We start from the raw sequence: 15000 nt of genomic DNA on the forward strand, positions 1-15000 counted from the left end.
GTGCCATAACTTGTCATGGAAGGGAATTTCAAATCATGCCTAGCATCAGTGGCGATTTGTCCTGGCTTAGGTTACTGAAATGAATTTGTGCAACAGGCAAGGGATCCACTTGAACAATCAATATACTTCATTAAAGTTACTTCATTATACTTCACATCTCGGTTGTGAATCTGACACTAAAATGCATAGACTCCAAGTAGCTAGCTACTGTGGTAAACCTGTCTTGTTTTGCAGTGGTTTACACACTCTCGCTAAGCAGATGATCGGAGTGTTGTTATGGGCTCAAATAAGCATTCATTGCTATGTTTTACAACCGGAGGATTGACCGGAAGACTAGAAACCGTTCTGTCCCCCCCCAAAAAATGGCCTTTGACTGGTTTTGAACCTACAACCCTACGTTAACCAGCACAACATCTCATCCAATTGAGCCATTCCCAGATCTGGACTTTGCCATGTTCAGTTACTGCATAATAAAATAAGGCAAGCATTGTCAGATTTTGTCCAAGCTCAAACAGCTGTAATTCAGTCATATTTTCACATATGGTGAAACTTTGCAGGGTACTTCTGGGTGGTGTCACCTTAAAGCCTATTAGGTTTGAAAAACCATAATTCAAAATGACATTTGATTTAGTGACACAAACATATTGAGGCAATGTGGACATTTACATAAATACATCCCTTTCAGCCGTTTTGTATTTGATTCAACTGTGTTAAGTAATGTTTTTAAATACATCCATGATACATATCTGTTCAAAATGTCAAGTCAATTGGAGCTTTGGTTCAAGAGAAGAGGAATTTTGAAGGGTTTCCCAAATTATCACTGTACAGGAAAATCCATCATGGTGGACCTTATGGGTCCTTGAGGCATTTTTGTTCCCCATGAGAAATGAGGCATGCACACCAAGTTTCAGACGAATTGGAGTAATGGGGTGTAAATGCCATCACTTTGAAAATCGGACTTTAGGGCGTGGCCTGTGGCGCCCCCTACTGTCGAAGGTGTCCCATATTTGGTGTGGGGGTACCCACTTGGATGTAGAATCAATGTGCCAAATTAGAAAATTTATGACAAGGGACTTTTTGAGATATTGAGGCACAAGGAGAAGAAAAATAATAATAAGAATAAGAATACCAACAATAACAATAGGTTCCCTCCTACCGGAGGAACCCTAATAATAATACCAACAATTACAATAGGGTTGCTCCTGACGGAGGAATCCTAAAAAAAGTTTGACAAAGTTTCGGAAAAACGTTTGACAAAGTTTCAAAAAACTTGACAAAGTTTCAAAAAACGTGACAAAGTTTCCAAAAACATGACAAAGTTTTGAAAACACATCCCCTATCCCTCACACCTCTCCTTCCATTTCTACCCCTCCCTCCTTCTCTTTTTCTCTCCCTTGCACCTCACACTCCCTTTCTTCCCTCCCTCCCTCCCTCCCTCTCTCTCTCTCTCTCTCTCTCTCTCTCTCTCTCTCTCTCTCTCTCTCTCTCTCTCTCTCCCTCCCTGTTTCTCTTGATCCCTCCCTCCCTCCCTCTCTCTATTCCTCCCTTGGATCTCTCCCTCGCACCTCTCCCTCCCTTTCTACCCCTCCCTCTCTTTCTTTCTTTCTTTCTTTATCTCTCTCTCTCCCTCTCTCCCTCCCTGTTTCCCTCCCTCTCTCTCTCCCTCCCTCCCTCCCTCCCACCCTCGCCCTCACTCCCCCCGCTCTCTAGAATAATAGTTTGGTGCATTCCGCCTGCCTGGAGACGAGACCTCCTCTTTCAGCCGGTGGCTCCCAGAGTGACAGCAGAATTAGAATAAGAATGGCTGTCCATTCAGACCACTGCCCCTCTGATGAGGGCTGGGGGACCAGGCAGGGGCGCAGGGGCGGGTGCAGGGGGGCGGGCTGAGTGGTGCGCACATATACTCTTCCCCCATTGGCCAAACACATGCTGTCTGTTTTTACATCCCAAAAGCCAGTTGCGCTTACAAGGTTTTTTTTCACACACACACCGTAGGCACACACTTTCACACACCCACCACACACACGGATACAGAGACACTCTCCCTCTGTGCTGAGGCTGTTCGCTGTCTGGCTGCAGGGCATCTGGGAAGTCGGTATGATCTAGTTCTACGTTCTAATTGATGTGGTTCTACGTTCTAACTGATGTGGTTCTACGTTCTAACTGATGTTCTAATTAGCTGGTAACTCTAGGGAGAGACTATAGTGTAGTATCTGTAGTGTGTGTGTAGTGTGCGTGTAATGTGTGTATGGTAGGTGTAGTGTGTGTGAAGTGTGCGTGTAATGTGTGTATGGTAGGTGTAGTGTGTGTGTAGTGTGCGTGTAATGTGTGTATGGTAGGTGTAGTGTGTGTGTAGTGTGCGTGTAATGTGTGTATGGTAGGTGTAGTGTGTGTGTAGTGTGCGTGTAATGTGTGTATGGTAGGTGTAGTGTGTGTAGTGTGCGTGTGTATTAGTAGACTGTGTATTATCAGTTTCAGTGCTATAGGGTAACCCTAACCCTATAGGGATATAACAGTGGCATACACTCTATCTGATCCCTGTGTTCCTGTGGGGTTGTGATGCTCTCGTGGTTGTGTTGTGGTTGTGATGCGCTCATGGTCAGCCAGCCAACCAACCAGCTTGCTAGGCAGCCAACTACTGTCGACCAACTAGCCAGCCAGCTAGCCAGGCAAATAGTCCAAACGCCAGCCAGTCAACCAGCAGTAATGTGTGTGTATGTATCACACACACAATTTAAAAAGAATCTATTGAGTGGGTTATTGTTTGTTAAAAGCCTCAAAAGAAAAGATATTCAAACGATCACAGCAACTTTAACTCCACCAACGCACTGTAATATTTTGAATATGGAAGGTATACATGCACTGCTAACCCCTCCCCCCTCTGTGTTGCAGCCAATCAGAAGGCCTAGTATCCAGGTCCGTCATGGCTGTGTGTTTGGGCCTCCTCATATTGGGTGAGTCCAGCGGAACTGTAGAATTTGAATCTCAACAGCTCTCTTTTCTTATCTGCATTCTCTTGAGTGTCTCTTAAAAGCTGTTGGAGTGCAGATTCGCTCCCCTCCCTCCCCTCCCCTCCCCTCTCCTCCGAGTGGCTGCAGGTATTTGTGTTGGTGTTGGTCCAGCTGTTTGTCTCTGTGATCTGTGAGTTTAACATGTTCTTCATCAACACAGCTTCAGCATGTCACAACTGAAACCCAGCTCTGTGATAGACACGTCTTTGCATCGGAACGGCATTGTGATGTCAGCCGCATTGTGATGTCAGCCGCGTTGTGATGTCAGCCGCGTTGTGACGTCAGCCGCGTTGTGACGTCAGCCGCGTTGTGACGTCAGCCGCGTTGTGACGTCAGCCGCGTTGTGACGTCAGGCCGGACAGTTTTTGGCATGACAGTTCCTCACCTCTCTGGTCATGCAATACAGGCTTCTTCGCTTTTTACACCAGTGTGTGTGTGTGTGTGTGTGTGTGTGTGTGTCGGGGGGGGGCTACTTACAGCTTTGAACGCTGGGTTGAGGATGGGTTATTTGAGGGAAGCACAATGGCTGGTATGAGTGGAATGTCTCTATGAGGGGTTAGTAGCATCAGCATCAGTAGCTGTCAGAACTGGCTCTCATCTGCTTCACTGCTGACTGAGACAGTAAGCCACACACCACACACACACACACCACACACACACACACCACACACACACACACAGTAGCTGCTGGTGTGTGTGTGTGACAGGAAGCAGAGGTTTACCTGAGCCTGCTTCAGGAGCTTCAAACTTAATCCAGTTAATTTGAGATGATGTGGTCTTGTGATGCTCTATATCTCTCCTCTTCCCCCTCCTCTCCTCTCCCCTCTCTTCCCTCCTGTTCCCCCATTCCTCTCCTCTCTTGTCCTCTTCCCTCCTGTTCCCCCATTCCTCTCCTGTCCCCTCTCTTCCCTCCTGTTCCCCCATTCCTCTCCTCTCCCCTCTCTTCCCTCCTGTCCCCCCCTCCTCTCCTCTCCCTTCTTCCCCCTCCTCTCCATACAGGTACATTCCTTCTGGAGATAGAGGTGCATTGTGGGAGTGTTAGGAACAGGCTGTATCTGACACTGACACCTGGATTGTTTTTCTTAATGAGTAACATTTTCCTCTCTGCTTGCATTCCTGCCTTGTATCCATGGATCAGTGGATACACATGTTTACCTATACCACTGTCTTTGGTGGGCGGACGTCTGTGTGTGTGTGTGTGTGAGAGTGTGTGGTGTCTGTGTGTGCGGCAGTGTGTCTGTGTGTGTGTCTGTGTGTGAGTGTGTGGCAGTGTGTGTCTGTGTGTCTGTGTGTGCATGTGTGGCAGTGTGTGTCTATGTGTGAGTGTGTGGCAGTGTGTGTCTATGTGTGAGTGTGTGGCAGTGTGTGTCTATGTGTGAGTGTGTGGCAGTGTGTGTCTGTGTGTCTGTGTGTGCATGTGTGGCAGTGTGTGTCTGTGTGTCTGTGTGTGCATGTGTGGCAGTGTGTGTCTGTGTGTCTGTGTGTGCATGTGTGGCAGTGTGTGTCTGTGTGTCTGTGTGTGCATGTGTGGCAGTGTGTGTCTATGTGTGAGTGTGTGGCAGTGTGCAGGCACGTGCTTGACCAACGCTCTAATCATACTTCGAGTAACCAGCTGGTGAAAACACAGACAGTTGTGAAACCAGTGTTACCCTGTCCTCTAGTATTGTGTTACTGGGTATTTGGGTCGGTTTTAGAGTGAGTGGAAATTGATATGTTGGTTGTTGTTGTCACACGATGGAGAAAGAATGCGAAACCTGAGGGGGTTCCCCCTAGATTTACACACACGCACGCACACACACACACACACACACACACACACACACACACACACACACACACACACACACAGGTGTGGCACATAGGAGATTTTAATGCAATTCCCAAATGTGTTATTTTACAAGTATGCACTTTCAGAGCTGCCAACTCTCACGGTTTCGCCGTGTGACACACGCATTTCAACCATTTCTCACGCTCTCACGCCACACATTGTGTATCTCACACTGAAAAGCCAACGCCAAACAAGTAGCCAAGCTAACGTTGTAAACAGTAACGGACGAGGCGCAGGTTAACGGAGTGAAGCATCATTGACGTGCAAACATTCGTGTAAACTCGCCTGGGGAGGGGGGGGGGGTGGTGAAGCTCGCGATAGCTCGCCCCGGGGGGGGTTTGGAAAAGTTGGCAGCCCTGCACTTTATCTAGCACGTTTACTAAAGCCCCTCCCTCTAAAGCCCGTTTACTGAAGCTCCCGCCCCCCCTCCCTGCCCCCCCCCCCCCTCTCTGCCCCCCCCCTCCCTGCCCCCCCCCCCCCTCCCTCCCCCCCATTCAACGCCAAGCACTTGTGTTTACAGTAGGAAAGGGCACGAGATCCTGCGGCAGATTACAAGCTGTGGGCTCGCGCTGCATTCTTCATTTGGCGGTTAACGTCTAAACTTGAAAGGCATGTTCACCAGTTGCTTTCAGGTCACAGAAGTATATATTACAGATGTCCGTAATGTAGGTTTTCTCATTAGTGTACAGTGATGCATTGTAGCATATCGTTTATTTGCGCTAATTTGGTAGCCTACCACTAGCTATCCCAATTCGATTTGGCACAGAAATTTGCCGTTTACGACAAGTGTCAAAACATATTGATGCAGGTGGTCTCATGTAACATCCACATTCCTGACCCCACGGAGACGTATGTGTAGGATTTAATTTGATCGTGTTTTGTAGTTTACATAGTTTGGTTCTCTCCTTACGGTTAATAAATAGAAAGTAGACGGAGACAGATCCGAATCGCAGATTAGCAGCGCTGGAGTTTACCGGTGCCAAGGCAACCAAGCAGCTCACGTGGAAATACGTCATACGTAAACAACGAGGTTGATAGAGATTATATTAGTAGGTTATGGTTTTATCACACATCCCTTGAGCCAGCTGGCACTCTGTGGGTGTGACACACACACTCAAACGCACGCACACACACTTTCTCTCTCACACACGCTCACGCGCGCGCGTATATTTCATGTTCTCTGTGCTCGTCAGGTAAAGTGTGGAGCAGGTAAAGTTGCGCTGGAGTCTGGAACGAGGAGCGGGTAGGGGGGAGAGGAAATGGGGGAGAGAGGCTCGGATGTCAAAAACAACTTTAGAAAAATGAGATTCTGCGTGTGTGCATGTGTGTGTTCCTTGCCTTGTAATTTCCAAGCCAAACACCCCCCTGCTCTATTACACAGTGAGTGACAGAGAAAGGCTTTGGAGAAGCTTGGACATGCAGCGTGTGTGTGTGTCAGTGTGTGTGTGTGTGTGTCACAGTGTGTGTGACAGAGAGAGACTCTGAGGGTATGTATGTAGGGAGTCAGGTGGCTGAGCGGTTAGAGAATCGGGCTAGTAATCAGAAGGTCGCCGGTTCGATTCCTGGCTGTGCATAATGACGTTGTGTCCTTGGGCAAGGCACTTCACCCTACTTGCCTCGGGGGGAATGTCCCTGTACTTACTGTAAGTCGCTCTGGTTAAGAGCGTCCTGCTAAATGACTAAATGTGTGTGAGTGTGTGAGTGTGTGAGTGTGTGAGGTGTGTGAGTGTGTGTGTGTGTGTGAGAGAGACTGAGGGTGAGTGTGTGTGTGTGTGTGTGTGTGTGTGTGTGTGTGTGTGTGTGTGTGTGTGTGTGTGTGTGTGTGTGTGTGTGTGTGTGTGTGTGTGTGTGTGTGTGTGTGCAGATCCTTGGTCTAAAGACTGTTTGCAGAGGGTGTGTCAGGTGTGTGTTGCTCCACATTCCAAAGGTCCACCTGCTGACCACACCTTCTGTACTGTAGCTGTGTGTGTGTGTGTGTGTGTGTGTGTGTGTGTGTGTGTGTGTGTGCTAGGTTAGTCAGTACATGGCAACTGTGTGTGTATGCTTCTAGGTTACTCAGTACAGGGCAACTGTGCGTATGCGTGTGTGTGTGTGTGTGTGTGTCTGTGTGTATGCTAGGTTAGTCAGTACATGGCGACTTTGTGTGTATGCCTTCTAGGTTATTCAGTACAGGGCAGCTGTGCGTGTGTGTGTGTGCTTTCTCAGCTGGTATTCTGAGAATCTGCTTCAGCTTAATTTTTACCTGAGCAGGGGCCAAGAGGTTGTGTGTGTGCGTATGAGCTAGCGTGTGTTCTTATCCGGTGAGGTGATCTGAATTGTATGGTACCAGTTATGGTAGCAGGTCTAGATGTTCTAGATGGTTTAATCCTCCACCTGTACTAGGAAACAAGATGTTTGCTACCTCCTCACCCATCCCTTCCCCTGCAGAGCCCCCCTCCTCCCAGAGCCCCTCTCCCTCCCAGAATCCTCTTGTCCTTACAAGTCTGTGTTGACGGTTCCATGGACTGGGATGATGAAAGGGGCCTTGCCACCCACCCACCCTCGCTCTCTCTCTCTCTCTCCTCTCTCTCTCTTGTCTCTCTCTCTCCTCTGTCTCTCTCTTCCTCGGGCCTGATGAGCCAGGCTATTCAGAGTCAGTGATGTGGACAGAACTTGTTCTTGTTTGTGTGTGTCTGAGAAAGAGAGGAAGAGAGAGGGAGTGAGTGAGAGAGGTAGAGTGGGATATAGGGGTGGCTAAAAACGGAAGTAGCTTGAGCAGAAATCAATATTTTGGAATCTAGAGGCTGGATGTTAGAGACTGGAGGCTTGATACTAGAGGCTAGAGGCCAGACACTAAGCAAGGGTGTTCAAGAACAGTTTGAGAAGGTCCAGAAAGTCTAAATGGGAAAGGTCCAGATTGTCAGTTATCAGTGTTCTAGTAAGTAACCACAACTTAGGCCATATATATTGTCAATATACAGTTAATGTTGACTAGAGGCTGGACACTAGAGGCTGACACACACACAGACATTCTGTATAGACTTACACTAGAGTGGTTCCCAACCCTGGTCCCTGGGGAATTCCACTGCCCTGCATGTTCTAGATGTTTCCCTGCTCCAACACACCTGATTATAAATAAGGAGTTGTCGCCAAGCCTGATAACAACCTAGTCATTTGGATCAGGTCTGTTGGAGAAGGAAACATCTAGAACAGGCAGGCAGGTTTCCAGGGTTGGGAAGCATAGCCAGCATAGCATAACGCACAAGCATTCCTTAGGTACATAGATGTGTTCCCTTTGATTTCACAACCAGGGGTGTGTGTGTGTGTGTGTGTGTGTGAACATACTCATTTATGAGTGTACAGGAATGAAGGAGGAGTGTTTACACTCAAGGAACTGGAAGGAGAGAATGGGTGAGGGGAGGGAGAGAGGGGAGGAGGGCTGAGGGGTGGGAGAGGTGAGAGGAAAGGAGGGGAGGACAAGTGAGTAGGAGGAGAGGTGAGGGGTGGATGTAGAGGTGAGGGGTGGAGGTAGAGGTGAGGGGTGGAGGTAGAGGTGAGGGGTGGAGAGGAGAGGTGAGGGGTGGAGGTAGAGGTGAGGGGTGGAGGTAGAGGTTAGGGGTGGAGGTAGAGGTGAGGGGTGGAGAGGAGAGGGTACCACTGGGTCTACGAGCACAGCTGGACGTGGAGTAGAACACCTAGTAGAACGTGTTCTTCAGGAGAACCTGGTCTGGGGGAATCAGAACATGTTCCACCACTAGAACAGCTAGGTTCTACTAGTGGCAGTGTTGGAGAACGTCATGTAACTAAGAACTGCCCAGAACACCTTGCAATTTTATGACAACTAACTTGTGGTCTTTCTCCTCCCTCACCCCTCCTCCCTCACCCCTCCTCCCTCACCCCTCACCCCCTCCCCCCCTCACCCCTCCAACCTCACCCCTCACCCCTCCACCCTCACCCCTCCTCCCTCACCCCTCCTCCCTCACCCCTCCAACCTCACCCTTCACCCCTCCACCCTCACCCCTCCTCCCTCACCCCTCCTCCACCTCCCCTCCTCCCTCACCCCTCACCCCTCCACCCTCACCCCTCCCCCCTCCACCCCTCCACCCTCACCCCTCCTCCCTCACCCCTCACCCCTCCTCCCTCACCCCCCCCTACCCTCCTCCCTCACCCCTCCACCCTCCCCCCTCACCCCTCTACCCTCACCCCTCCTCCTTCCTTCCTTCACCCCTCCCTCCTCTCTCTATCAGCTTTAGGTGTGGCTGGGCAGGAGCTTCCCTCGGTCGCCATGGTTGCACCGACGGCAGCTGTTACCCGGCAACAGGGAACCTCCTGATTGGGCGATCAGTGAACCTGACTGCCACTTCCACCTGTGGTCTGACAGGGCCGGTGACATACTGTATAGTCAGCCACCTGCAGGTGACACACACACACTCACACACACACTCACACACGCTCACACACACACTCACACACACACACACACACACTCACACACGCACACGCTCACACAGACACACACGCTACCTCACACACACTCACACAACCACACACACTCACACACACGCTCACTCACACACACACACACACACAAGGGGAGGAAGAGATAGGATGGGGGAAGTAATGGACAGAAAGAAAGGAGAGGGATAAAGATGGATAGAATGTGGCAGAGAATTGGGAGAGCTTGTGTGAGTGTGTGTGTGAGGGGGTGAGTGTGTGCGTGTGTGTGTGTGTGAGGGGGTGAGTGTGTGTGTGTGGGGGGGTGAGTGTGTGTGTGTGTGTGTGTGTGTGTGTGAGTGTGTGTGTGTGTGTGTGTGAGTGTGTGTGTGTGTGGGGGGGGGTGAGTGTGTGTGTGTGTGAGTGTGTGTGTGTGTGTGTGTGAGTGTGTGTGTGTGTGTGTGTGAGTGTGTGTGTGTGGGGGGGGGTGAGTGTGTGTGTGTGTGAGTGTGAGTGTGTGTGTGAGTGTGTGTGTGTGTGTGTGTGTGTGAGTGTGTGTGTGTGTGTGTGTGTGTGTGAGTGTGTGTGTGTGTGAGTGTGTGTGTGTGTGAGTGTGTGTGTGTGTGTGTGTGTGTGTGTGGGGGGGTGTTCTGGCAGGGGGTGCTACAGGGTTGTTGGAGATTTAAAGTCAGATTTAGACTGTTGATAACAAAGGCATGCATGTTTACATTCATACACACACACGCAGGCACACACAAACACACTCGCTCACGCAGATACAAACACACACACACAGACACACACACACACACAGTTTTAAGCTCCACTGTCAGCACACGTTGGCATCTCTATGGCCTCTTCAGTGCCTCGCTCCGGGTTTTATCTCCCCTGGCAACAGTCTAGTTAAGAAGCCCAGCCACCCTCTCCACCCTGCCCCCCCCCCTATACCCTGCCCCCCCCCCCCCCCCCTATACCCTGCCCCCCCCCTATACCCTGCCCCCCCCTCTATACCCTGCCCCCCCCCCTATACCCTGCCCCCCCCCCCCTATACCCTGCCCCCCCCCCCTCTACCCTGGCCCCATGCCATGCCAATTGAAGCCAAATGTTGACTTCCTGTTCCTATGATAACTTCCTGTTCCTGTGTTGACTTCCTGTTCCTGTGCGTTGCAGGAGTCAGATAAGTGTTTCCAGTGTGACTCTCGGCTGCCCTACCACCCCAGCGGGCACAGAGTCAGCCACCGTGTGGACAACACCATCTACCTGAAGGATGGCCTGGGACACCTCACCTGGTGGCAGTCTGTCAATGGTGCGCTATGTGTGTATACACCTGTGTGTGTGTGTTGCAGAGTGTGTATCTAGGTGTGTGTTTTTGAACCACGGTACTTTGTGTGTTTACTTGGCTGCAGGAGAGGAGAATGTTAGTATCAAACTGAACCTGGAGGCTGAATTCCATTTCACTCACCTCATCATGAAGTTTAAGGTATGTCACTGTGTGTGTGTCTCAATGTGTGTGTGTACTGTGTACACGTTTTTGAGTGTGTAAGTGTGTATGTTTGTGTATGTGTGTGTGAGTGTATATAAATCAATAATCTCCCACAGTACACTCCAATAATCTAATTCAAACACCACACTACCAAACACCACACTACCAAACACCACACTACCAAACACCACACTCCCAAACACCACACTACCAAACACCACACTACTAAACACCACACTACCAAACACCACACTACTAAAACACCACACTACCAAACACCATACTACTAAACACCACACTCCCAAACACCACACTCCCAAACACCACACTACCAAACACCACACTACCAAACACCACACTACTAAACACCACACTACCAAACACCACACTACCAAACACCACACTACTAAACACCATACTACTAAACACCACACTACCAAACACCACACTACCGAACACCACACTACCGAACACCCCACTACCGAACACCCCACTACCGAACACCACACTACTAAACACCACACTACTAAACACCACACTACCAAACACCACACTACCAAAACACCACACTACTAAACACCACACTACCAAACACCACACTACTAAACACCACACTACCAAACACCACACTACCAAACACCACACTACCAAACACACCGAGGAGTCAGGTGGCTGAGCGGTGAGGGAGTCGGGCTAGTAATCCAAAGGTCGCCAGTTCGATTCCCGGTCATGCCAACCTGACGTTGTGTCCTTGGGCAAGGCACTTCACCCTACTTGCCTCGGGGGAATGTCCCTGTACTTACTGTAAGTCGCTCTGGATAAGAGCGTCTGCTAAAATGACTAAATGTAAATGTAAATGTACCAAACACCCCACTACCAAACACCACACTACTAAACACCACACTACCAAACACCACACTACTAAACACCACACTACCAAACACCACACTACCAAACACCACACTACCAAACACCACACTACCAAACACCATACTACTAAACACCACACTACCAAACACCACACTACCGAACACCCCACTACCGAACACCCCACTACCGAACACCACACTACTAAACACCACACTACCAAACACCACACTACCAAAACACCCCACTACCAAACACCCCACTACCAAACACCACACTACCAAACACCCCACTACTAAACACCCCACTACTAAACACCCCCACTACCGAACACCCCACTACCGAACACCCCACTACCGAACACCACACTACTAAACACCACACTACCAAACACCACACTACCAACACCACACTACTAAACACCACACTACCAAACACCCCACTACCAAACACCCCACTACCAAACACCACACTACCAAACACCACACTACCAAACACCATACTACCAAACACTACCAAACACCACACTACCAAACACCACACTACCAAACACCCCACTACCAACAAGACAAATATGCTCCTGACTGTGCCCCTGGCTTTGTGTGTCCCCTTTGTGTCTCCGTAGACCTTCCGCCCGGCTGCCATGGTGATCGAGCGCTCCTCCGACTTCGGGCGCACCTGGCGCCCGTACCGCTACTTCGCCTACAACTGCAGCAAGACCTCCCCTCGGTCCCGGCCCACGCCCTGCGCAACATCAACGACGTCATCTGCGAACAGCGATACTCCGACATCGAACCCTCCTCTCACGGAGAGGTCAGGTCGCCACGGAAACAGAAACTGTTTGTTGGTGCAGAGAGATGACAGTCTGTTTGTAGGGGCTGAGAGAGAGAGTTATATTTCCAAACACTGTAAACCCAACAGAAGAATGTCTGGAATGTTTGGTGTTTGTTGGAGGTTGTCTTTACAAACAGACTGTAAGGTGTTTGCCGCCTTTACAGGGGACTGTGATGTTACCTTCTTGACTGTGTTTGGTGTTAGTTGTTAGAGTTGACCTGGTGTGTCTCTGCAGGTCATCTACAAGGTGCTGGACCCTGCAGTTAAGGTGCAAGACCCCTACAGCCTGGACATCCAGGGTGAGGCACACACACAATACACCAACACACACACACACAATACACAAACACACACACACACAATACCACACAAAGCATAACACCATAAAGCTAACACACACACTAACACCCTAACCCAGTCATCCACAAACCAGTCCTTCAATTGACCCGTAACCAATCTCTCCCCTCCCTCCCTCCCTCCCTCCCTCCCTCCCTCCCTCCCTCCCTCCCCTCCCTCCCTCCCTCCCTCCCTCCCTCCCTCCCTCCCTCCCTCCCTCCCTCCCTCCCCTCCCCCCTCCTCCCTCCCTCCCCCTCCTCCCCTCCCCCTCCTCCCCTCCTCCTCCCTCCCCCCTCCTCCCCTCCTCCCCTCCTCCCTCCCCCCTCCTCCCCTCCCCCTCCTCCCTCCCTCCCCCCTCCTCCCCTCCCCCTCCTCCCCTCCTCCTCCCTCCCCCTCCTCCCCCCTCCTCCACTCCTCCCTCCCTCCCCCCTCCTCCCCTCCCCTCCTCCCCTCCTCCTCCCTCCCCCCTCCTCCCCCCCAGAGCTGCTCCGCATAACCAGCCTGCGTATCAACTTCACCAAGCTCCACACTCTGGGGGACAACCTGCTGGACCGCAGAGCGGACGTGCTGCAGAAGTACTACTACGCTCTGTACGAGCTGGTGCTGCGGGGAAGCTGCTTCTGCTACGGACACGCCTCCGAGTGCGCCCCCGTGCCCGGGATCAACGCCCGGGAGGACCGCATGGTGGGTGGGGGGGAGGGGGAAGGGAGGGAGGGGGGGAGGAAGGGGGGGAGGGGAGGGAGGGGGGGAGGGAGGGGGGGAGGGAGGGAGGGAGGGGGGGAGGGTGCTGGGTAGGGGGAGGAGGGTTTTATATAGGGAATATATTTTGGCAGGGGGCCCGTGGATTGCAAGCAACGGCCCTGATTGTGGGCATAACGCGTGCTTTGTGGGTAGGAATCGAATTGTATAAAAGTGTCGGTTTGACTTCCTGCTCTTCTGTGATTGGTCAGATCCACGGGCGGTGCGTGTGCAACCACAACACCGAGGGCCTCAACTGTGAGCGTTGCCGTGACTTCTATAACGACCTGCCATGGCAACCAGCAGAGGCCAACGACCCTCACACCTGCAGAAGTAGGTCTCTACCCGCCCAGACAGGAAACAGACCTACATCACTTCCTGCCTACTCTCATCCTCCTGTCTTTTTAAAATAATCTAATAATTTATAAAACTTTATTCGTGAAAATGAAACACCTTTATCCCTCGTACCTTACTGCACCTTTACCCAGAATGCACCTGTAACGGCCACTCCAGCCAGTGCCACTTCGACATGGCGGTGTTCCTGGCCACGGGCAACTCCAGCGGCGGTGTGTGTGACGACTGTCTCCACAACACATGGGCCGCAACTGTGAGATGTGTAAACCTTTCTACTACCAGGACCCCCAGCAGGGACATCAGAGACCCCCGAGTCTGTGTGGGTGAGTCTGGAGGAGGGGGAGGGGGTGTGTGGGTGAGTCTGGAGGAGGGGGAGGGTGTGTGTGGGTGAGTCTGGAGGATGGGGGAGGGTGTGTGTGTGTGTGTGAGTCTGGAGGAGGGGTGTTTAACTATTAAAAACTGCTATTTAACTATTTAAAACATTTACGAAGAAAGGGAAAACAGGATTTTTAATGGTACTAAATTGTGTGTCCCAACAAGGATATCTAAACCCTCCTGTGTTTACATGTTGACATGCCTGGTTAACATGCCAGTCCTGTGTTTACATGTTGACATGCCTGGTTAACATGCAGTCCTGTGTTTACATGTTGACATGCCTGGTTAACATGCCAGTCCTGTGTTTACATGTTGACATGCCTGGTTAACATGCCAGTCCTGTGTTTACATGTTGACATGCCTGGTTAACATGCCAGTCCTGTGTTTACATGTTGACATGCCTGGTTAACATGCCAGTCACAGTGTGTGACAGGAACACTGGCCTGGCTGTGTGTGAGTCTGTGTGTGTTCCTCCCCAGCGTGTGACTGTGACCCTGTGGGCTCTCTGGAGGGGGGTGTGTGTGACGGGCACACAGACCCAGACGCAGGGGTGATCTCTGGACAGTGCCGCTGCAAGGCCAGCGTGAGGGGAGCCCGCTGTGACTCCTGCAGGGAGGGACACTACGGCCTGAGCCAGGACAACTCACAAGGCTGCCAGCGTGAGTGTGTGTGTAGGGTGTGTGTGTGTAGGGTGTGTGTGTGTGTGTGTAGGGTGTGTGTGTAGGGTGTGTGTGTGTGTAGGGTGTGTGTAGGGTGTGTGT

At 51.1% G+C, this 15000-nt stretch overlaps 1 protein-coding gene across 1 annotated transcript in view; it reads left to right on the forward strand.

Moving 5' to 3' along the window:
• lamb2l (laminin, beta 2-like) overlaps positions 1-15000 on the forward strand; it is a 39221-nt gene that overhangs the window by 8446 nt on the left and 15775 nt on the right. Inside the window, 13 exon segments of the mRNA XM_067239417.1 lie at positions 9066-9092; positions 9095-9234; positions 10423-10558; positions 10659-10732; positions 12228-12321; positions 12324-12415; positions 12672-12735; positions 13254-13456; positions 13723-13843; positions 13999-14100; positions 14103-14149; positions 14151-14187; positions 14719-14898. Of these exon segments, the coding sequence (XP_067095518.1) occupies positions 9066-9092; positions 9095-9234; positions 10423-10558; positions 10659-10732; positions 12228-12321; positions 12324-12415; positions 12672-12735; positions 13254-13456; positions 13723-13843; positions 13999-14100; positions 14103-14149; positions 14151-14187; positions 14719-14898 (1317 nt within the window).

This window comes from Osmerus mordax, chromosome 7, assembly GCF_038355195.1.
Source record: "Osmerus mordax isolate fOsmMor3 chromosome 7, fOsmMor3.pri, whole genome shotgun sequence".
NCBI lineage: Eukaryota > Metazoa > Chordata > Actinopteri > Osmeriformes > Osmeridae > Osmerus > Osmerus mordax.